Source organism: Hetaerina americana, unplaced genomic scaffold (genome assembly GCF_022747635.1).
Source record: "Hetaerina americana unplaced genomic scaffold, ioHetAmer1.1.p SCAF_24, whole genome shotgun sequence".
In the NCBI taxonomy this organism is placed as follows: domain Eukaryota; kingdom Metazoa; phylum Arthropoda; class Insecta; order Odonata; family Calopterygidae; genus Hetaerina; species Hetaerina americana.
The window spans coordinates 1297759-1323408 of NW_027286808.1; the positions used below are offsets into that span (position 1 = coordinate 1297759).

Sequence of the window (25650 nt, forward strand, 5' to 3'; positions counted from 1 at the left end):
ATGCCCCACGCGTTCTAATATGAACCATGAGAAGTGCATAAAAGTGCGTATTCTTTGAGCCCCTCGAGTCTGAGTGCCCTTTTCTTGGACCTAGCATTTTCAATACCCATTTCAGGGTGGCTAACCCCTCCAAAGTGCCTTTCAAGTTTGCTTAATGTCAATTTTAAAATTTTTTTTAAAAGATACTCAATGATATGCCCTGAAATAAAATATGTAAACATTATTCAATCTTTTTTGCCAACTACTCAATACTAAAAATGGCTGAAGAGTACTAAATGCATTCAGCAAACAGGAATTACACTCCAGCAAAACAAAGTTTATTCTCAGAGAAGGGCATAGATTTGGCAGATAAATCCTCTCTATACTAACCCAGCTAAAAGCAGCCACAAATAAATCTCCGATAAGAACGAAATTTAAATACTTTTGAGCTTCACTGGGAACATGTTAGTAAGCAGTCAAGTAGACAAGACCACTGGACTACAGACCTTAGTGCCAGATTTTGCATCTGCTTGATGACTCTGGGCACCTTCAGCTTCACCCAAGCTATGTGATTTTTCAGGTAGCAGATCTTTCTGGGAAACCATAGGTGGCACAGGGAATGGAACAGGCCCACCCCCACTAATGTGTGAATTTCACATGTCACTGGGTTCAGTATTCGGTGAGCTCTAGCCTCACACATCAAACCAATTTTTAGATTGATAATTATGGGTTGTTTTGAGCTAGCTCCACTTTTGAACCTATTATTCTGTGTTAGAAATACTTTTTGTAATGCTCTTTTATCTCAGTAAAACTGAGGAATTACATCAATATATTAATTTGAACCAAAAAAGAAATAGATTTCAAAATATTTTCCTAAAATGAATATTCTTTGGATGAGTAATACCCTATATATTTATTTACTCCTCCACTTTTGTCCAATTTCTAGTCCTAGAAACTTCACATTATTTTGTTATTAATTCAACAATCTCTCAACTCTATCTCCAGTAAGAGTGCTTATTTCCTTTGAGTTATAGAGGACACACTTTCTCTTTTCATCATTTTTTATTTCAGCATGAAGTTTTTCCACCAACCACCACCTCATTAGCTATATCTATACACCTTGTTTACAACCTACAAGTGACTTGAAAATTACAACTATAACTTATATCCTCCTCTTTAAATTAATAACCACTAGATCCATAATCAGTATAATTCTTCCCCTCTGATGAATGAAAAATATAAAAATAATGAAGTAAATCCCCTAGAAGAGACTGAAAGACAACTTGTAACACCTTTTGCCTTGGACATCCCATCGGAATATGAAAGGGGTAAGAATCAAAAGCTCAAGATGACAACACTGAAAACACTCTCACGAGTTCAGCAAATTTGTACTTCACAGACCATGATAGACAGTACCCATCAATCTAATACATATATGCCTCCAATGAAATGCAACTTATTCCACTAAATGCCCCTCATTATTCATTCTTCCATAGCACATGCACTCGGTGAACATTCAAAATGACTCAACCTCTCATCAATTCCTTGGCAATAGAATCCTAACTCAAGGAGGCCTAGTCATAAAAAAGGCACTCAAATATATTATTACTTATTTTAAATGGCCTTTCTTGTAGTACTTAAAATATAAAATGAGAAATGTTGAGGAGCTAGCAAAGATAAACACTCTCAAGATGGAAAAAAATGCTCATGTGGCCCTAAATATCATTATGAGTGAGGAAAATTGGGACAGTAAGTGGTTTTGGCTGGTTTAGTACAGAGCGAGATAAAGGGAAAAGCCATGCCAAGAGGGCATAATGGCATCAAAAAAAGTCAGCAAAGTTAATGCAGTGAAGTTTTCTGCAGTCATTTCTAGTTTTTACTGTGCACACCAAAATATGCCGATGGAACGTACAATTATTTTTCTCTATATATGAACAAACAAGAAACACCATTTGTTACTTGACAAGAAAAATAGTTTAGTAATAAAAATATCCAATATTGTAGTAACCAATTGTTCATTCATCTCCAGCCGCCTTCGCTCCAACTCCACAGCAGTTAAATTAGCCAGCTGAGCCTCGACCATGGCCACCTCTTGAGCCAATCCCCAACTTCTAGCATCTCCCCTTTCCAATAGTGCACCAACTGCAGCTCTTTGAAGCTCTGCATCCCTTTGCAATCGTTTGACTAGCTCTGATCTCTCTTTACCTCTGTCTCGTATTAATGCCCCAAGGTATTGATCAGCTTCCATTTCCCTAAAAAAGAATTCAATTTGATACAGCATTATACTGTTTGTATTCATCATTCAGGAGCATGCCAATTTAGAGAATATCCCAACTATTGAGTGAAATTCAATTACTGGGAATCTGACACAAGTCCTTTAAAACTTTGAAGGATCAGAAAATTTAAATAACAGATTTCTGTAGTACAGGGTGCGGCAACATAACTTCCTATTTCAAAGGGGCTTTGCTTGAAAGGGAAGTTATGTTGCTGCACCCTGTATATGTGCAAATCTACAAAGTGTTGTTACCTGCAACAGGTTGAAGCACGTGTCAGATGTAAATACAAATTGTAACCAAAATTGCCACCAAGGAAAAGTTTTAAAAAGTACCTAATACATCTCATTTTGCTGTGATCATAAATGTTATTCATAAAACAATTTTTCAACAAGCATTCTTAATTTGTTAAAAAAAATTTGGATGCCCTAAATTTTCACTGACTGAGTGAAATTTGACCGATTGTAAATATACTTCATTTCAAATTCTAGTCTTGTCTTAGAATTACCAACTGATTGGCGACAAACAAAAAAGCTGATGGTCTCTTTCCCTGGACATTATTGCCCACTAGACGTCCACTTCAATGCATTCTTCATGCTAATCAAGAGGCATTGACCAAAATGGCTCAAAATTGAAATGTTCAACATGGAACTTAGGATGATGGGTACACTGAGTGAAGATATGTAAGAGAGATTAGTTAAGACAAAATGGAGCTTAATACTAATGGATGTGAAACCTACTCCTCGAGTCATAAGAGAATGAGCATAGATAGGCTTTGGAGATGTGTGGCGGAGAATGGAGAAAATAATTTGGACGGGAAGACAAAATTCCTGAAGTTTTTGATATGGTGGGTGTATATAGGAAGTTGCTAGAGGAAATCCAAAAATCAGCAGAAAAAGTGCAAGGAGGAAGTAGCACAACTTGGGATGTTGGAGACCATGATAAAAGGGAGAGAGCTTGATAAGGAGGGTGAAAAAAGGAAGAGAATAGGCTTTTTACAAAGCATGAAGGTAGATAAAAGTGACAAAGAAATGAAGCAGGAATAACAATGTGCAAATTAAAAGAAGTTCTCATTATACCTAGTCAGAAAATATTAAAAGTTTGTTGAGCATGGTATAAGTACAAATACTTTCACAAGTTAATATGCCTTTAAATCATATAATGAAAAATACACTAGAATGGAGATGTTTCTGAATAAATAGTGAACAGAAAATTGTGAAGTCTAAATATTTGGAAAAAAATACCAAAATCGAAGAAAATTACTAAAAATTACTTAATGTAGCATTTATAGTTCTGGGGTTTGATCTAATTTAAACATTAAAATAGGAGAGACAAAATTAAATACCTTATTTACAATTTAAGTTAAGGTAGAAAACATTGTGGAACGTGAATACTCTGGATACAATAAGCATTTATGTGGAAGAGAAAATTCATCATTTCAGTTCAGACAAGAGTCACAAAGAAAACAGCAGTAAAACCATGGACATGAAGTATGAAATGAAGAAATACTTCAAGCCAAGGAGATATAAATAGTCTAAGAGAAGATGAACATAAGCTAACGCAATTTAAAATGCACTAATAACTGATATTCTTTCTGCTAATGATCATGATATAGTTCCTATTCCATTTTTGTATCAATAGTGTAAACATTTAAAGTGGAAAATGGAAAATGATTTACCAGTAGATGAGAGTGACCAATTATAAGTATTTTTTTAAATAATTACTCACTGACTCAATAAAGTTCTAGTAGTCTCTGCTCTTCCTTCTTCATACTCACGAAGCTTTAATTCTCTATGGCACTCTTCTTGTAAAAGGGTTTCCATGGCATCTGTAGTTAACAAAATATATATCAATTCCATAATTGATGTAATAGCTCCAAAATATTGGTTGAAGTCTATCGTGTTGTGGCAAATTTCAATCTGTGTCCATGAGTGCCTCAGAAACAACTGTTAACTCTATTTGGCACTCTTCTAGTAAAAGGACTTCCACCGAATCTGAAATCTGGTTAAAATTTTGCTGTGCTTTTCGTTGAGGTACATAAAAATTCTAAACCACCAAAGAAATGTTGCTCACCAAAAACAAATAGCATAGTGTGCATCGTTAGGGCATTTAAATATGCTTAATTACTAATTAAGCATGATGATAGTCAGCAAATTATTTCATAAATCTGATTATTATGTATATGCAACAAATAAAATCACTATGTAAAATAACACTCAAAATTAAATGTAATCAGATGACTACCTCCTACCAATTTACATTTGGCCCCCAAAAAATAATGCAAATATGAGAATCCTCATGATTATAAAATTTTTTACACAGTAGAGAGCTCATAGTATTAAACGAACTAATATGACACCTGCCTGAAACCAAACGCCAGCCACTATGAGCTCTAGTGATTGACACACAATAGAAAAATAAGAATTCTTTTTAAAATGGAGTAATTTAACTTATTTTGATAAAACTAGGCAAAAATGCCTGATAAGTCAGCAAGTTTACTTAAATTCTGTAATAAACTTACGCAGAATATCCCGTCGTCGAAGAGAAAACTGTTCTTCCTGCAGTACATTCAGCAGTCTCTCTTCCTCTTCTCTCTCTTGCTCAGCTAATTGCTGAAGAGCATGACTGCCTATTCTCTCTTTTTCACTAAGCAAAATCAACTGTTTGATAACAGTGTCCGCTGTATTTTCAACTGCAATGGACAAAATAAACCTCATGAATATTTTGGAAAAAATTAAATTGACACATGCTCTTAAATGATAAGACTAATGCTCTTTAATGATAAAATTAGAAAAAAATCAGTAAGTTAAACAGATAGACTTCAAAAAGTCAATGCGAAGGAAAAGTTAACTAAGGGGCTTAACCTTCTGGAAAAGGGACAAATAAAATTTGAGAACATTTTTAGCCAACACAGCCTAGCCTACAAATATCCAAATGAAGACACATTAAAAAATAGGAAACATAAGGGAGGCACATATAATTTAAGCATAATTGATTACCCCTCTGCAAACACAATAGTGTTTTCATAAAACCAAGGTAGGTATTTCACCTAGTACTTCCAGGTTAAAGGAAAAGAGTACTATTTCCAACAACTTAGGTGCCATTTATGCCATCTTAATTAATGAGAGTGTTATATACTATATGGTTCTATACTTGAATTTTGTTTCAATAATTGTCACAAAAAACATCATATTATTTGAAATTCTATTACACACTAGCAGATAAGAAGTGTAATAACTTAACTTTCATATCACATCTTAATAGCACTGATTATGAACAGTACTAATAAATCCAAAGTTTACATTTTTAGGAAATAACAGGATAGGAAAAATTCCAGTGGAACCTGTTTCTGCCTTGAAAACCTGGTTAGGAGAGCATTTTCTTTCTCTCAGAACTAGTCCAAAGGAAACCCCAAATTAGTAGCCTCTGAGTCTCAATTTATTAAGACCTACTCCAAAAACAAACAGATAAATGCATCAAATGCGGAAGTGGTATAATTGGGATGCATGAACACTTCTCATGTAAACCAGAGGTCTTCTCCAATTTCTCAAAGTAGACTTTGTTAATAAATGGTATAAAATCGTGGAAATCAATTCAATACGAACACTTTCAAGATAAACTTCTTTTCTTGAGTAGTAAATGCTCTGATGATTCTTGGATATACTCTAAATATTAGGACACAACCATTCCTAACATTAATACACGTTTACAGGAGATTTATTAACATAAATTTCTCCGAAAAACTTCATCTCTACAGGTTATTAAATAAAGAATTAGCTTTTCTCATTGATTTAGCCTCAAGATTATGTCATTTAATTAGGAATTTCTAAGGTTATTTAACAAAGAAACTTTTGCAAACACCTTTATTATGTATTTCATGAAACATTAGACAGTATCAGAATAATTATAGTTATATGACAAAATAAGGGTAAATAAACAAACCTTGCTGTATCTGTTGAATTAACTGATTATGTTCTAACTCTCTTAGGTGCTGAATCCTATTTATTTCTGACTCTAATTTATTTTGCTGCTCTACTAAATCTTCTATGAGCTTAAAATAGAACAAAAATGTTTATTAGTAAACATAGCCATGGCCAATTTTTAAATTTTACTTAGCAGTTATGACTATTTAAATTTTTAAGGACATGATGAGAGTGAATAATAACAATTGCGAAGCTCATTAACTAGTAGTTATATGGGTTCATAGCAGTAATCATTGGTTTATGGCAGTAAGGTAGGTAGGAATATAAACCTCATGGATTTTATGACATTAAGCATTCTCTTTCCTAAGCAAACTACCAAAACCCCATGATTTAATGTGCATCTGGCATCACTAGAATTAGATTTAACTAAGAAAAAATTAAAACCTTCTCCTTTTGCATTTTCATTTCCAATTGGATTTCCACTTCCTTCTTTTGATGTTCTTCCAACTCCCTTTCAACAGCCAATCTCTCAAGCTGCTTTTGCTCCTGGTGAAATTTATAAAAAAAATACTCTTTTTTACAAACCATGCTCATTGAAACAAGAGTTCTACCCATCACGTTAACAAAAGTAGCACATATATACAATCAGCCACATTCACTATCTGATAACATTTTATTCTTAACTGGTGATTAAAAAAATGAATATAAGCAAACTAGTAACAGTGCTATCTATTATAAGTAAATAAAAATTAAAAATAATACTACAACCAAAAGTCCTTTAGCGTTTACTCAACATGCCTTCAGTCTTTCAAGCTCCATCACTTTGGCCTAGAATGAAAGGAAAATGAGTACAGTTAATAGCCATATTAGATGCTACATCAAAAGCCTCCAAGAAAAATGAAACCTGCAGTGCCATGGCATGCTGATAACAGAGATTGTGGAAAAGCAGGTTTAAATTAGAGGGAGCTGATTACGAATTTCTTTAACATTTGTGGGCAATGAGTAGTGCAACTGGTTGCAGAAAGGGAACAATCAAGCACATTCTACAAATAACAATCATGTGAGTTGCAACATGTATTAGTGATACTAAAGGTACATAGGTAAGCATGATTTACTGAATTATGATATACTAACAAAGTAAATATGTTCAGTTTTACTTGCTTTAATATATAACTTGAACAATGAGCGGCACTGATGTGAGGGAAGTTCTATCAGGTTTTATTCTCACACACTATTTTTTGGAAGAAGGTATGTATGGATTCACCTCAGTGCATTAACTTCCAAGAGTTGTTAAGGAACCATGAACCTATACTAAAACAATCCTACCGTCGGGTCCATATTTAAAACATTAAAAAGTTTTACGCATTATTTAAGGAACCAAGATAGAATAAAAAATATGAGGTAGCATTACATAAAAAATAATAATTGAAGGGCAACTAAAATTAACCTCTAAGCTATTAGCAGGAAACTATACATGATGTTGAATCAGATATACCAAATGCCTATTTGTTAATAATACTTATTTTGGAATTTATTGCATCTTACAACAAATTACATTGTACATTGTTAATTTGTGGAGAGAAATAGCCAAAAAAATAATAACTTACCTGAAATAGCTTGTCCTTTTCTTGTAAATCACTAATATTTAAAGGAGATGTGCTTGCCTCAGATGAATCAGTGACACAGTCATTTGGATCAATGTATTCTGAGCCACTTTCTAAATGAAAAAATATGAAAATTTTGTTTTAAACATAAAAAATTCAAAAAACAATCATAGTCATTTTGAGTAAGGAATAATATTCTATATTGTAAAATACTTTATTCAAATTTAACTATGCACTAACAACTGGAGATTTATAGGTGATTTAATTCAGACACAATCACATGGTTTCATGAGACAAATGATTAGCTCCAAGTTGATGACAACTTTGGAAAGCAAACATGTTTCCAAACTAAAGAGCTTTAACATAGATTTACAGAAACATGCATGAAGTGGTTACTGCTGCAGTCTTAATAAACTAAGCATAATTTATTCCTCATGCAACTATTACCCCCCACTGGGACCGTAATTCTAAGAAAATGTACAGCAATGGAGAGAAAAACAATTACTAAGATATGATCATGCAAGTGTTAGACTCCTTTTAATTCTCTATGTCACATCCTTTTTTAAATTCTTTGTATCTCGCCACTTCCCTCAATTCAATCCATGTGTGTTGATTAGAGTCTCCAAATAATTCACCAACAAATTTTTACAACCTAAAAGAGTTCAGCAGATCTTTAACTAACTAGGACAACATTGAAAAATTCCACCAAGTAACAGCCAAAGCAGTTTCTTAGCTGTATGCATCTAAATAATAACTGAGATTTTATCATTTATGTTGACATAAAAAAATATGTTTTTACTAAATATAATTTTTGTGCAATACTTTTGGTTAGCACACTAACGAAAGGTAATTGAATTCTTCATATGAAAAATTTTTCTTGCCTTATGTCTCACAAAATGAGGTAAATGGTCTGGTGATTCTTGGATATACTCTAAATATTAGGACACAACCATTCCTAGCATTAGTACACATGAACATGCAAGTGTTATACTCCTTTAGGTTCTCCATGGCACACCCTTTTTTAAATTCTTTGTATCTTCCCACTTCATGAACATGAGCAATGGGGTTCGAGAATTTATCATGAGTCCACCCTCACATTTGTACCAATTTAAAGCTTCCCAAATTTTTTTCCTGGATTAACTCTTTTAAACATAACATTTTCAGGTTTAACTTTGTGGAATTCCTTCATTATGAGGGTAAAAAGAAACTTAGCACTTCCACAATAAAGATTCAATATTTCACGACCATGGTTTCGATTATGCGCAGCATCGATCTAAATCTTTATTGTGGAAGTGTTTAAGTGTCTTTTTACCCTCATACCTCTTTTAAATCATCTCCATTATAATTCTCCAAATTTTACCTCACAAAGACCAACCAACAGGTCTTTTTATTCTCCTGGATGCAATTTGGTTATTTGGAACATTTTATATAATAATGTATCATCAATCTGTTGTCAACTCCTTGTATCTCAAAATCATTAAAATGTCTGAAAAAATATTACTCAAGATCCAGCTTAATCTGGGGTCATTAAATGATTTTTTTAAAAAATATTATTCCTTTTTTTTCATTTCTTGATGATATTGGGTTTCACAGGAAACTAGATGTACCTAATGCTCACATCGAGAAAGTATTTAATGAATATAATCATGAAAGATATTTGCTTCATAATGAAACATTTCAATGAACATTAAAGGAAAATGCATACTATGGTTGGTGAGATGAGAGGATATTAGAAGAGGTTTAACCTCTGGAAATGAATTAGTAGCTAACCATATCTCATAGAGCCATTCAACAGTTTTAAATATTCTTTTTCCCATTCCTCAATACCATTCACCCATCCTAGTCTTAATATACCATACCAATATTCAAATTTTCTATAAGGAATTTATATCCAGATAGACTCAAACAATGGGCAACTACTTACAAACCATATATAACAAAGTGATGAGCCCACAATTTCCCTCGACTTATTTATTCATATTAGAAGTTATCATTAATTAAATATATTTTCCTAAAAAATGTTGGCCAATTGGATTTAACCATTTCAGTTACAGAAAATTATAAACTTGAGGTTTTTGAAAAAATACACAACACAAATGAAATATTAGACATGACAAAATTAGTACGATTCTTCTTTAGAGTGATTACAACTATTGTACACATCCAAATTAGTTGAAGCATTAATTCTTCAAGATCTTGATTCATGACATGAAAGAATAGGAATATTTAATTAGGGTGAAAAATTGAGCAGAAGATAATCTACTGCTGAATAAATGGCTACAGGTTCCATCAGCCACATTTTGAGTTTTGGGTCCATTATCCCATCTTAATATATTATGCCACCACCTAATGGTAGTTTTGGGCATTAGTGCTCCAAGAGCTAAAAAGCAAATTCAGAAAACAAATTAAGTGAGGAGATCAATTCCTTTATTAATATTTAACATAATACCTCTGTCAATAACTATTTCTTCTATTTTACAGAAAATACTAAGTTATTTCATGTCAATCACCAAAGGGCTGATAACTATATTTTTCAACTTTCCTTTATTTATGTCAAAGATCATTATTTTGAAAACTACATGCTTTTACTGCTATTTAATTCATATCAATCACATCTTTTAATTTCAAAATATCTTTTAGTAGACGGGGTTGAGCTAACATAAACGAATACTTATGGGACATGAAATACCACTCTTATGTTAGAAGAAGCTATTTCTACTTTATATCCCCGATTGTTGTGACATTTTTGCTACTTTTGATGTGATAGCCATCATTCACCAATGGCACTAGGGTTAAACCGAAGGCTTGATCAATCGTGTCACTGCTAAAATTCGTACTTCAGTAGTACACAAATTATAAGTCTCAAAATTTTACCAAGGTAAGACATTTGAACTCTGGTCAACACAGATTTGGCTTTCCATTACTTCATTTTTATCCATCCAATTGAAACTAATACATGAATATGTTGATTCCATGGCAACGATAGAGTAAAAATGACATGCTGCGACATTTCGGTTCCAAGATTCTTCACACTTCCGTTGTGGGAAAAACTGACCAAATTTGAAACAAAATTGTCAAACAGGTACCCATACTGCCAAAAATACACATGTACTTTCATTTTATCACTCAATGTTTTTTCCATTATCATCACTCAAAGGAACAAGTTTTAAACAGGCGTCTCAGACCTCAGTATGAGGAATTTCTGCACCATGAAATGCACCCCAAGCTTTCAACAGGATCTTTCGTTTGGACAAAATCACCTCGTTTAACTAAATTCCGCCAATGGCATAAAGCAAAGCAACATAAATTTAATATAAAGCTGAGTTTACAGAGGCCAAATTTAAGGCATGCACGGCATACATAACCATGGCCAGAATGAATATGCATTTCTCTACAGACCAACTAATATGCAAAAATGAAAATTTTTCATTGTACCTTGACAGAGAAACTTCATTATTTCCTGAGTTCCATTTCGAGTTATTTCCTTAGGTGGGTACATCAAAAGATCACAATCTACATGAATTTCCCTGAGAAAAGAGGCCCTGCATAATTCCTTGGGTAGGGCTTTGAGTTTGTTGGACCTTAAATCGAGAATCTGAAGGTGTTTTAAATTTCCCATTGTAGACGGTATTGTTTTCAAGTTATTGTTAGACAAATCAAATTCTTGAAGTCTTGACAAATCCCCAATGGAATCTGGAAGTGTTTTTAACCTGTTGCTGTTTACTTTTAGAATCTGAAATGGAATTCAGTCCATTTAACATTGTCAGATTTGGCAACTTTCATGTTCACTGAAGCAAAGTGAGCCAATACTTTCTGCTAACCTGTAAATTTTTAAGGGCATTTATTTCAGGAGGCAAACTAACAAAATGATTACGTTCAATATTCAAGATCTGAATCAATACCAAATCTTGCAAGTTTCCTCCTCCCGAAAGAGACGCCAACTGATTATCCTGAAAATATCTGATATTACTAAAAGTCCAAAATTCAATCTTTAAATCACAGATTTGCCATAGGATAACCATCACAGTAAGATTCATTTTACCTGAAGATATAACGCATCCTTTCTAAAAACTTTACAAAGAGAATATATCCCAGAAGGAACAGATTTCAAAGCGCAGTCAGAAAGGTCAAACACTGGTTCTGGATTTTCACGAGCCTAAATAAACAGATCTTTCAGAGTTGAAGCTCATCGTAATATATAATAAGTTATATTCATAATATGCCACAAAAAATATCTCTTTAATACCAGGTACAGCTTATGCTCAAGCCTAGCTTTGTAATCCATTCCTTTTTTGTCTTTTCTTCCAAAAAAATTTAACGGCATGATTGTTGACTACAATATGCTCTTATAAATCTAACATATATGGTTATCTTCATTATGGTTTATTGCGCCACTCACAGAAGTTGAAACGACAAAAATATTTTTATTCAATTGCTATGAATTCCATGAGAGTTAATTGAGAAAAACCCTCCCGACAAATTTTACTTAGAAAACATTGGAATTCGTAACCACCATAGCCCCCAAGGCCTGGTATTAAGTTTGTCACTACGTTAATGGCAGGAACATTCCTGTCACGAGCCTTTGCAATATATATCTAGTCAACAAAATATACACCAGTCAATAACTTTACATGCGGTAACGCCCACTTAGCAGCCTAGTTCCATAAAATAAGTGACTTATTATTGCATGGACGTAAAGAAAAACTTCGAAATATAGCTGCACAAATCAACTGAATTCTTAGAATTCATTTCGCGAACACGACTGTTTTAATTAATAAATACAAACGCATCTACGCAAAACTACTCTAATCCATACACTAAGGCCAATGGAAACGCGGAAACTTAATTGACAAAAGAAATGAGATATTGCGAACACAAAAGAAGTTCAAAAAACGACCTGAAGAGGTTACTACTCTTTGCAAATGACCACCGGGTGATTTAATTTTGGTGGATGGCACTGAGAGCCTCCCTTCTTTTTCGATAATTATTCGCTTTGCTTTTCCTAATTATTATGGACGCAAACTATTTAAGTTTTTAATCAAAATATTTGTAAATGAGAAATGCGCAGTTGTCACTAATTGTCTGCAATCTTAAAAATAAGACAGGCAAATGCAAAACAAATATCAATAGTTATTCGTCACAAGGCGACATTTTCATGAGTGGCTCATCCTTAGTTTTGCATCATAAAATTAATATTAACCTGGCGAATAAAAACTAAAATTTTCAATTTGAACTTGGTTTAACAACACTAATTCTATAATAAAGAGCAATATAAAGAAGCTAAAATATGTATATATTTCCAAAAACTTTGCTATTTATATAAAGAAGGATGGAAGCAGTATCATAATGAGTTGAAACCATTTAATCTTGATGGATGAATTCCAAACTCATCGCTTGGGATATCATATTCTGGGTAATATTGCCATTAATATATCGTAAAAAAACCAAAACTCTACGATATCAATATCATAACTTTGATTGGATTTCCCCTTGGAAATGACAATTTCCAGCCTCACATTCTCTGCTGAAATGGAATTAATATCAATGTACTCTCCTACTTTGGGTTTATTATTACTGAATGCCAAATTAACTTTGTTAATTTTTCAGAGTAGAATATTTACAAATATTATAATATGTAGGCATTTTCTTAAAAAAAAATAAATGAAAATATTCATTGCAACTTTCTACATACTTCCATTGCTTTTTCCAACACAAAAAGATTTTTTTAAATTATAGCTCAAAAATTGCTTGAATTTTAGTGTCACCTACAATTTTGTAGTGAGTGATCAGCTGACTTTCTAATTCATTCAAGGTATTCTATCCATTTAAAAGTAGGTCTCTAATGAATATTCACTTTGACGTAATGTGAGAACTTCCTTCTCTGCAATGCATTATTTCTTCCTCAATTTCTTCATTACTGCTGATGGTCTTCATGACATCTAAAAAGCCTACTGTCTTCCTTCCTTTACCCCATTCACCCTATGTCCTCCTTTATGCCACGGCCATTACTTTAACACTCCCAACTACTTGATCAAGTATTTTTTTATTTCCATATTAATAAGAATTATAAACACGGCAGGGAAAAATCAACATCACCCAATAGGAAACCATTTATGTACTCCTTTGTGATAATTAACTGGTATCTTGACTATTGTAGCAAACAAAATTTTGAGCCCTAAAATAATTTATAGGTAGGTAATAGTTGCAAGGTAATGGACATTATGCAGAAAAAATGTTGTTTGAAGCAGGCTTTTGTTTACAATATTTATACCTACCTGGTATGAAAATAAAATAATGGATAGTGAATAGATTTCCTGAATCATTTATATAGAAAGCCACAATCGGTACCTCCAATATTCAGGGGCACATCAAGAGTTACAGTTCTAGCTTCAAGGGCTTTGAGATGCAAGTGCATTAATTACCATTCCATTTCTGCATACTCACTTCAAAGATTTTTGCGAATCAATTGCTTTATTCCTTAGGCTAGAACATTTGTTGCAATTGATGCCATGGTAGGGACTTGTCACAGGACCACACCAGGAGAGATTTGATGCATGTTGACATGAGAATCAAAATGGCAACAAAGTGGGCTGACATTTATGAAGCAAGAATTGGAACACACCCCTGATAAAGGAACATTGCTGTAGTCAGCACATCCTTGTCCTCCATCTGCATCAGTATTATTACATTTCTCAACTCCAAGTTTCATAAACTTTATTACTGTAAAAATCAAAAACTTTCAATTTTTCCTTGTTCATATCACATACCAAAGTTAAGTAGGTACACATCTGTTTATAGTATAATTTTAAAAAGTACTACCAAAAACAAAATTCCATTTGTTACTTAAATTTTATTGAGCAACTACAATATTGAACAAGTTGAATATCATGAACAGTGACACCTCTTGTTGTCTATTCATCAATATCAATCTCTATTACTAACATAACTACATGCATACAAATTGAAATGAATAATATACAACTTGGCTTTTCCAAATAGAAAATTTTTTATTTACTACCTAGATTTCGTTAGGGTATAACATCATCAGGTATCAGACCTAATGATGTTATACCATAATGAAACCTAGGTATTAAATTAAAAAAATTCTATATGGAAGAGCTAAGTTGTTTATTTTTAATTTCAATATGAAGATTTTCCACCAAGTGATGCCAGAAACTGTTTTATTTTACATACATACAAGTTTTTCCTTACATGTACAAATGCACATAGTGTAGAATAAATGATACATTTAGACATATTGGACACAGGTATGCATGCTCAAATATCAAAGTATATATGCTCTATTTCTTTAAATGGACGCAGTATGTTACCTATTCTTAATGAGAAATCATTTCACGAGCGTGATAGTAACTGCATAAAAAATTAACATAAATTTATGCAATGAGGTAATATCTATTTGAGGAATTCTTTCAATACCATTTATTTGTTCATCTCATACTTTTTATCTCAATGAACTGTCTGTCTTATATGCAGGTATGTATTTTTACATTTCACTCCAACCCTCACCCAAAAGTAATACTAAACCCTTATAAAACTGATTCAAAGTAATCTGATCACTTCTCACAAGTACTAAACAAGTAACTTACAAAGCACACCAATGAACATCCTTTTCATAAAAGATGAACAAAAATATGGCAGAGCAAGAAAATAAGAGTGCTTTGCAAGAATTCCTTAATGGCACCCCTTTTCATGTCAAAGAGAAAGAATCTTTCATTACCCTTAACTCTTGTCACAATCAACGAATATCAGACTCAATGAAGTCAGAATAGCAACAAAGGAGAACATGTCCATGAATGCATTGACAAAGTTGAAACGAAATTGTTTGTATGTTGCACACCTTTTGAAAATCCAACATTTCTGAATATATTTTTTTTCAAGGTTACCAATCCAACAATAAAATTACTCTAAATTGATTCACCTTGTGATTTTGCAAGGTTGGGTGTAAGGATCAGTTTTAAACATTTCTCAAGTGAAAGTAACAGCAAAAATATTTTGGCATGGGGAAAGAAACATTAGATTATCCTATGTCAAAGAACATTAGATACTAAATTTCCCAACCTGATATCCAACCCAACAGTCACTGAATCGAACAATCAAACATTAACATCAGGCTGAGTCTCTAATCTTCTCTAAAGGTACTAGAAAGATCAAACTGATCTTAATTTATCTAATTCTCTGCTACTCCATATTCTGAAACTCATGAAAATGCAAGCATATACTGCAACTCATTACCATAAGGACAACCACTAGGGATACTGATTAAAAAAATCATTATCAATGCACACTTACTCATCATTCTTTCTTGAAACAGTACTCACACTTTTAGTAATCCATTTTCAGAAAATTAAAGACCTCTATCATTCCACACTTTATGCTTTACTTAATGCTATACATTGTTGTAGTTTCTTTATTGGATTGGAATAAAGAATGCATATATTAAAAAATATGAGAGGTAACAACAAAAAATTGACAGAACCCTATTTCACAATAGTATACCAATGACTGATTTCTTTCCCTGCATTTCATTGATTAAAAAAAACATTCATGTTTTCCTCGTAATTATCCTGGAGGAAACAAATGCACATAAATTGGTTTCATTCATCGTATATGCTAAATCATTATAAGCTTCATTCATTAATGCAATATGTACATATTCCACATAACATGTTTGTGCTTTATAGTGTGGCCTTGGCTGCAGCATCTTCAATTCAATATCATTGGCCTCAGTGCCCGAGATGGAATCACATTTTACAGAGATGGCTATATTCCTTGTTATGAAATAGTGGCTATTAATTTATGCCACATTTGAGATGGAATGGCTTATTAGCTCATTTGATCTCTTTTGAGCTTGGCCCAGACTTAGAGGCTGCCATTGAAGATAACCATATACTTCAGGGATACATGCCACCAGAATCAATGTAGGTACTTACCCTTACAGGAAGCTTGATAGTTCCTTAAACTGATAAATACTTTTATCGATGGTACTCATTATTTCCAGATTAATATATAATTTATGTAATACTCATACATGCTTTCCTTTCCTAAAATACAAATGTGTTTGTACAAATAATTATCTATAAAAATGATTCTCTTGCAAAGTTTTACCACCAAATACAGTTTGGACAATACTGACCATTATCAAGGGATCTATTTATTTACAGAATGTCTTTTTCATGACATATAAGAATAAAAACTGTAGCCAGCAAAAAATATTGAATACGTCCAAGTGTTCTCATTGCAGAAATATCTATGTAGAACCCAAAAAACTAGGTGTTATGTCACCTTAATTAGTTTTATGATTTGATGTCACAATAGATTTTGATTTACATATGTATAAAATAAATGGTTTGACCAACATTACAAAGCTTCAAAATTAGAGAAATCAATACATCCTGCAATAAGATTTTTCCATCTAGATATTGGCTCCCCTCTCATCTACACAGGTAGCATTTTCTGTCCATCTTTGAATATGCCTTCTCTCTCAATGTACCATGGGCAACAAAAAGAGAATACAATTTATGTATTGATGACACAAAATTTTTAACCCAAAATTAATGTAATTCAGCACAGTGGTTGTCAGTCAAAGTTATCCTAATACTCTTTGAAGGTCTACTATTTTTTGGTCACTTAGCTAATTATTAGAACACTATAATGTCTAGGTAGATAATTTCAAGAATACTCATTGAGCCGTCTACAATAGCCATAAAGTGTCATACATATTTATTCACAAAGAAAATACTATAAAAATTAATCGTTCAACTTTTCTCACACATACTGCATAACTGAATGTCATTTTTTAAATACAGATAACTCCAAGAGGTAAACCTACTGAGGATAAATGAGCGAGAAGAATTCAATTTTGAATTTTTATCTCACAGCGTGATTTTCAATGCATCAGTATCCTCCCTGAGGCTCTTTGGGATTAATTCATTTAAACAATGGGATTAATATAATCTAAAATATAAATATTGGTATATTTAAAGAGTGGGTCTCACATCTTAAAAGCCAAGGCTCATAAATAAATATTTAATGTTCATCTGTACGGAAAGTAGTTGAAAGTTTATTTTTCCAATGAGACACTAAACTGTGAGCAGCTGGCAGCCATCACTGGATGGATGGGCTGTTGTCTCCCAAGACTCTCATGGACATTATCATAATTTTTTTATTGTCCTTATATATGGAATACTTGTTAGGATTATCCATGTCACTAACTGCAGTTACAATCATTGGGAGCCAATCAAGATTATTTTAAAGAAAGGGTAGGAGAGCCATAGTGGCAATATTCATACCAATTGAGGCATAACATGATATGATAATGCAAACACGGTATTACCAGGTTATAGATAAGTGGCAATAAATCACTGCCTACATTCTCTACAAGAGTGCCGAATGAATGACCCTCAAATGCCAATTCAATGCAAAAGTCTGAACTCAGGTTTGGTTAGGGATAGTTTGCAAGCATTATACCTTATCTTTACTCTCCTACTGCCTTTCTAAGATCATGTAACATGCCTGCCATAGCCTCGTAATTATTTCTATAGCATTTTCTGCTGGAAGAAGTCCTCTGGTACTTGAGTGTCTTTGTCCGTCCCTCACTCCCCACAAGCAAGGTAAATCCCACATGCTAATTCGAATATGCTATTTACTTCACTGGCATACTGTGTCAAATAGCCAAAAGAAAAAAATTCTGGAGGACCTTGAGATAAAGTCAAATATTTATAAGTTATATTGAAGCCCAAATGAGAGATTTGTTTCTTGGTGTGTGAGAACATAGAGGATTTGCCCATTTTTAAACTCAGGAAAAACTGATAACAATTTTAGCACACACAATTCACTCACATAGACTTCACTAAATTCCTAGAAAATATTGTGTAATATTCTATGAAATAGAATTATAACCCTTGACAATATTTTGCCAAATTTTGATGCTTCAGTTATAAAAGTACTTAAAAAATTGAGTCAACATAGGAATCGAACCCGCAATTCCTAAAAAGCTGTAGACCTTAATCTAATACATACATAACTATTACCTGTCTTTATTTCATTCTTGAATGTTCAATACCTTATTGCCTCAGCAATATATTTCAATATACCTAATTATTGTTGCTAAAATATGAAGACTTCATCAAAATGTACCCAGAAGAGCAATGCCAATCAACAAATTCTGATCACTCATTGATTCATTAAGCTTTTGATTTATAACATCAATGAAGTAAACTGAGTTACCTGCCTAACAGTTTAGATGGTATTTCAAAGCCATAGCATATTCTCCCCTACAAGCGTCCTAGGATTTCAAGCATATAAACCCTTAATGGAATCATCCCATCAATTAGCCAAAATCAATCAAGATTCAGTTTTTCAACAAGTAGACAAGAGAGCATTACGGCGCATTCTGTATTCTGTTGGAGTCAGCATTCCTCTGAAAATATAAAAAAATTAAGATACACAATAAATGGCATCACTTTCCATATTATACATAATCATGACAAATATAAATACTAGGTATTGCATGAAAAAAACTGGGTTATGCATTTGTACAGATGCTCATGTATGACCGAAAGAAAAATGCAGGGCCCAAATAATGCCTTCCATTGTAAAAGCAAAATAATTATTGCTTTTTATAAGATATTCCTAAATAAAAATGTATGTGATTAAATTTGGAAGTAGCAGTAATTTAAAAAATTAAGAAGAGCATCTGGGGTGATAATTAAGTACACATCTTCATTTTGAGGTTGGTCTTTTGGAAGAGTGTGGTTATCTCATGAGTACACTCCAAATGTAACAGATAGACAATGAGTTTAAAAAACTACCGAATGAAAGCATGAGTTGCATTAACATTTTGCTGTTAATTTCAACTAATTTTATGATGAGCATGGTTATAATATATGTCTATTGGGAGCAAACAGATATAGAGCTGATTGGAAATAATCCATTTTATAAGCAACAGCTCATGGTTGAAAGTATCATGGTGTTACAGAGCCTTCTGTTTGTAATATGCTCATCTCAATGGCAAATGAAAGAGAAGAGGCTGAACCGTCTTAGGACTCAATAACAGAGATGTTTTATCATATTGCTCCTCAATGATCTTCAGGGATTGAGGGGGTCCTGGCTCCTTTTTTCCATGATTACTTCCGCATCCTGGAGAGAGCGATTCCCTACGATATTTAAGAAACATTTACAAGATAATCAAATAATTTTTAATGGTAATTCATCAGAGTAGTTAATCTTTGTTGTTTTAATTGTCCCAGGAAAAATATATTTTTATTTGTGATTGTGTGTGTCAGAGAGAGAGAAAACCAGAAAGTAACGGTATATAGATGTGAAATAGTGCTGCATGTAAGGGATGAAAGGAAAAACAGCTATTATGAGCCAGAGCCATCTGTGTCTTGCACCTCGATTCAACTGAGTTTGACTATACTCTACTTTCGATTCTAAATTGAGGAAGAGCATGCAACCAACACTACATTAGCGACGTGCGGGTTGCATTCCAAACATAAACCTGTTCACACATTTAGGCCACTGTTACATCATAGGGTTCTTACTTTAACGTACTTAACGTACGTACTTTAGAGTTCTAGTTTCCAAACAAATTACTTATCTGCTGAAAGATTATTTCTGATTGACTGAGAACTAAAGCCTCCATAGCCATGATAAGTTTTACAACCAGAATATATAGCGCTGCATTAAATATTTCTCGATTAAGGTGAAAATTTAATTAGTGTATTAGAGTATGCATTTGTGTTTTTGAATCAGTGAATTAGTTAAAGAGCTTCTTCATCCACTAATTTGCTTAAATTGAATAAAAATTACAGTAAATTCCCTGATGGTACCGAACAATTTCACAAAGACGGGAACTTTTCAATCGAAATTTACTACCCTAACAACATATATATACAAGGTGGAGCAGAATGAACTCCCTAGTTTCCAAAAATCACTAAAGAGTGCGGAGGTAAATTAGCGGGGTGGGATTAGTGGCCTTATCTGGGGGAAACAACGTTACTTTTAGTAATTACCATGCAGTGGTTTGGTGAGCATCGAGAACTTGTCGTAGAAACGTTCTTTAAGAACAATGATAGTGTGGTGGCGACGCTAAGGGTGCTGTGGTCTAGCGATGAAGCGCATTTTAACCTCTCCGGCTCAGTAAATAAGCAAAATTTTCGTTATTAGGCGACTGACAACCCTCTCAACCTTCACTCAAGTCCTCTTCATAGCCCCAAAGTGACATTTTGGCGCGTTGTGTCCACCATAGGCATTATTGGGCCTTACTTTTTTGAATCTCGAGGTTCAACCAACACTGTGAACTCTGTGCGCTATTGTAAGATACTGGAGAACTTTTTACTCCTCAAAAGAAAGAGTATGGGGAAAAATATGACACAGAAGTCTTTTGGTTTCAACAGGATGGTGCCACGGCTCATATCGCTCGTTCACGCCTAATCCTGCAAGAACAATTTCCCGGGCGCCTGATCTCCTTATGAGGGGATGTTTCATGGCTCCCTTGCTCCCCAGATTTGAGCCCAAGTGATTTTTTTCTTTGGGGATATCTCAAAGCTGAGGTTAACAAAGCTCGACCAAGGACCTTGGTAGCTCTTAAGGAGGCAATTACAGATGTCGTTGGGGGAATAACGCAAGATATGCTGAGAAGAGTTTTCGAAAAGTTTTTTGAACAACTCAACATGAGCATCGCTCACCAAGGTTATCACCTGGATGAAAAGTTATCAGAATTAAAAGCTGTTTTTAATTATCTTGGTTGGTTTTTCTTTACAATTTACTCGTCAAATAAGGGAGTCCATTCTGCTTCCCCTCGTATATACGGCCGTCATCATCTAATGATGACGGCCGCGCCGTCGAAACGTCAAAACTACATGCGCTGGCCTTTCTTTATATTTCTATATTTTAAAATCCATATCAGTCGCCAATGAACGCCTTATTTCGAAGATATTTTTATATATACGTGAGTGTGTGTGTGTATATATATATATATATATATATATATACACATATATATATAAATATATATATATTATATATATATATACACATATATATATAAATATATATATATATTATATATACATATATATACCTGTATATGCATATATATATATATATATTTATGTGTGTGTGTGTATATATATATATATATATATATATATATATATATATATATATATATATATATATACACCCACACAGACAGACAAACAGGATGCGACGTTTATTTCCGGACAAATTTCAATTTGAATTTCCCGCCACATCGTAGTGCCACTGGAAGTCGCGATTAACGTTTTTGAAATCTATAGGCATCTAGTAAACAGGCATAACCTCAGAAAGGCCAAGATATTACATACGAATGCGGAGTACAATCTAAGATCCGCTATTATCGAAAGTGTTCGCGCTGGGCGTTCGCCCAGTGAAATACATTAGTTCGATTTTTCGAGTACCCCAGATCAACTGTTTACGATATTGCGGCTAAGTATAATGCTTTGAAGAATTATGGGAAGAATCAAGCCCAGCCGTATTCCTACGAATGGGCAAAGGATGGGCGAGGGAAATTAGAGAGGAAAAAGAAATAAATAATTCAAATTAAATAAAAATAAAATAAAATGATATAGGGGGGTTCAGAACAGAAAGCGGTTAGACAAAAATATGATAGCAAAAAACGCCCTGGCTAAGGTGTACTAGATAGCATTGACCCTCACCCTTATCAAGCACTCACCAGTCGGGGGCTCACGAGAGAATTATATCTGCGCCAGCGGCCCACCAATCGCACGTAATAAAATAAAATAAATGCAAATTAATCACGCACTCTCTAGCTTGGATGTACTAAATAGCCTTGATCCTTGCTAGTCGCAGGCACTCACACAGCCAGGCCTTTAAAGAGGTTTCCCTCTCCGCCAGTGGCCCGCCAATCACTCACTTGCTTGGGTATGCGTAAACACCTTAACCCTTGGAGGACGGTTCGCCATAAGCGGCATATTTGGCATTGGCTATGAAAGGCTAATAGCCTTTCAGAATGTAGTCATTCATATTTTTGCATTTTAATAAAAATGTAGTATTCATTTTTTTATTAATTCACAGTTTTCTTTTTTCGTCCAAAATTGTTTGATGCATACTTGTATGTCTTTTCGAGCAAGGTTCAGAACACACAATTACTATTCCGAATTACATCAATTCGAGCTACGGTACTGGACGCTTAGGTATGCTCAATTGAGATAGAATTATATGACAAATATTTTCACTGAATCAAAACACTTGAAATTTTTAAATTCAAACATTGAGCATGGTCATCGACGGTGGGAGTTTAAGTCTTTCGAAGTTAACACAAGTGAAATAAGATATTTATACTAATATCAACTCACCTCAATATCGTGTCATAGGACACGGTGAGTCCCTTATCACACATCCTCTGGTATAACTCCCAGCACTCCTTCTCTTTGGCGGACTTGAACTCAGGCTTTTGGATGCCCGTTTCCTCCCCCTCTTCGTCGTCCCCAGTCCCGTCTTCCCTCTTTCCCCTCTCCGAGGAGTTGGATCCCCTGTTTACCCCGGCCGTCGAGGGACGCACCGCCCCCCCCGCACCCCTACCCCTATCCTCCGCAGCCTTCGCGGGGGCGCCATCGTGTCGTTCCGCCGGCCCACCGCCTCCCGCCCCGCGATGTTTACCTGAATCGGTGTCGGGCGTGCTGTGCGTTTTCTCGCTTGCAGTGCCATCTACGCGGACGCAACCGTCTCCGCCAGGGTTGGTGTGGCTGGCGCTCGCGTGGGAAGACTGCGCGCCCCTCGACCCGGCCCGCTCCTTGAGTTCGGGTTGGTTTTCTTCACTGGAATGGAATGCAACTGGTGATCATCATGAGAAAAACAAGACTCGTTTGCAATTTCGACTGCTTTGGGTGGAAATATCATCGAATGGCTGCCGAGGGTTGATTGGTGGGAAATAGCTATTAAGAAAATAGCTAACAATTACTCCAGTCTGGAAATCTCTCCATCTGCTGACTCCAGGGTAAACCAGATCAGCAAGTCTACTTATTTTCCTGGTACTCAGTACGATAAATGGCAAAAATGCAGTAAAAAGAAATTATAAAGAGATATAAATTAATTAGGGTGTAGATATTATATAGGCATCTTGATTGTGTGGAGAAAAGTTAGCACAGCAGCAGCTTATATGACGATTTTTATCGTACCCAGAGTATGAAAATATAATTAATATTACAAAGCCACCAAATCTGTGCCATTTATTAACATTATTGAATAAAAAAATTGACACCGCATCCATAGTCGAAGATCATCGGCGTCTTAATCTCAACAATTTCAGAGAATCAATAAGACAGACTAATTTAGCTGTGGAGGTATTTTAAACGAAAATGAAAAATAATGCCTTGTATCACTTCTGTAAATATGTACTTCCAACTTTTTAATTTTAAACACAGAGTTTCATCGTCAAGTGCACTCAAATGACCTCACGTATTATTTGCAAAACGTTTTATTGCTCAGAAGTTCAACACTATGGTCGAAGTCTGTGCGCGATTCTGCGAAATAAACGGTAAAAAACATTTGACTAAAACATAAGTAGTTCCATGATGTGATAAAAATTCTATCGTGAAACGAAGGGAATCAGCTGAGAACAGTTAAAAACGTTCACGGTCATCGGATATGTTTTCTTATTCAGTACCCTACAAGCCACCGCTATGGTGTGTGGCACGGGGTGAATACACACCAGACTAATTTTCACCCGAATATTTTTCCTCCTAAAGCGTTCGGACTACGTTATTCTGATCCTTTATCGTTCGCGAGATAAATGACATCGTAAATTTATCTGTTTTAACCTTAATCTCTCGATATTTGTTGACACGATGTAGCCCACCGTTGTGCAATTGGGCTAAAAACACATTGCTAAAAAGACATCCTTCCAATTCATTCAGGGGATTTAATCTGTAATTAATTTATGAGATCTATAATTAATTTAAGAGATTTAATCTGTTCAATTTAATATCACGAGGCTGAAAGGAATTAAGACTGTGCTCCATAAAATCACGGCAGCTCAATCGCGAAAAGGGATTATTGGAATGTTACCATTAGTTTTAATTAATTTTTGGAAAACTGATGTTGAGAACGAAGTGTCCAGGCTCGAAATCCGTCTCATTAAAGATCAAATTGTTATATTTATTTGGTAATTCTATGCCTCCGCATTGTTTGCAATGTTGATATCTCTACTATGGCCGTTTTAATTTGCCTTGCACTTGTTTCTAAGCCCTTTTTTATAGCACGGTCATTTCGGATAAGAGTGCAGGCTCTCAAGCCTTTCACTTCTATAAAGAAAGATGGGTGAACTGACCATGGATTTGCTCAGGCAGACGGGGGTTGTATTAAAAAAAACCCAGTGTCAGCAGTATCCTAGAAACTATCTACGGAATTCACAGTTTAAAAATTAATGCAATACATGGAATATTGAATATGAAGTATCCCTCACGAGACACACAAGGAGGACCAGAATATTCATAAACTTCTTCTGGAAATAGAATCTAAGTTCTCGGCAAGTGAAATTACTACGCACGTAATATTATGTATTTCCCATTATCCTCTCTTGGCTCTCTCTACTCGCTTTTTGTTTCATATACTCTACTTAATGGTGACTGAAGCATCTCTTGTAGTCGGGTGGTGTGGTGGCTGGCTTTCTACCCAGAGGGATCAGGTTCGAATCCTGAATGGTAAATTTTTCAGTAGTAATACCCTCATTCCTACTTGGATGTCGTATTAAGTACACTTCAAGTGATGTATTTCTTTCGATAGATGGAACTCTAAACCTTGAACCCCTTGGATTCATTCTGTCTTTGTCTTTCCCTAAAAGTCTTA

At 34.3% G+C, this 25650-nt stretch overlaps 1 protein-coding gene across 3 annotated transcripts in view; it reads right to left on the reverse strand.

Annotated features, from left to right (window-relative positions):
- Positions 1–12599, reverse strand: part of LOC139689455 (E3 ubiquitin-protein ligase LRSAM1-like) — a 29451-nt gene extending 16852 nt beyond the window's left edge. For 2 of the 3 annotated variants that reach the window (XM_071586586.1, XM_071586584.1), the window contains exons 1-11: positions 12026–12599; positions 11822–11935; positions 11601–11729; positions 11215–11512; positions 7783–7892; positions 6974–7003; positions 6620–6721; positions 6195–6303; positions 4774–4944; positions 3981–4080; positions 1988–2231 (exon numbers count right to left, since the gene is read on the reverse strand). In XM_071586586.1, the coding sequence (XP_071442687.1) occupies positions 1988–2231; positions 3981–4080; positions 4774–4944; positions 6195–6303; positions 6620–6721; positions 6974–7003; positions 7783–7892; positions 11215–11512; positions 11601–11729; positions 11822–11935; positions 12026–12103 (1485 nt within the window). In that variant the 5' untranslated portion in view covers positions 12104–12599. The remainder of the gene's footprint in view (positions 1–1987; positions 2232–3980; positions 4081–4773; positions 4945–6194; positions 6304–6619; positions 6722–6973; positions 7004–7782; positions 7893–11214; positions 11513–11600; positions 11730–11821; positions 11936–12025) is intronic. The other variant, XM_071586585.1, reaches the window with a different exon arrangement.
- Positions 12600–25650: the final 13051 nt, after the last annotated feature.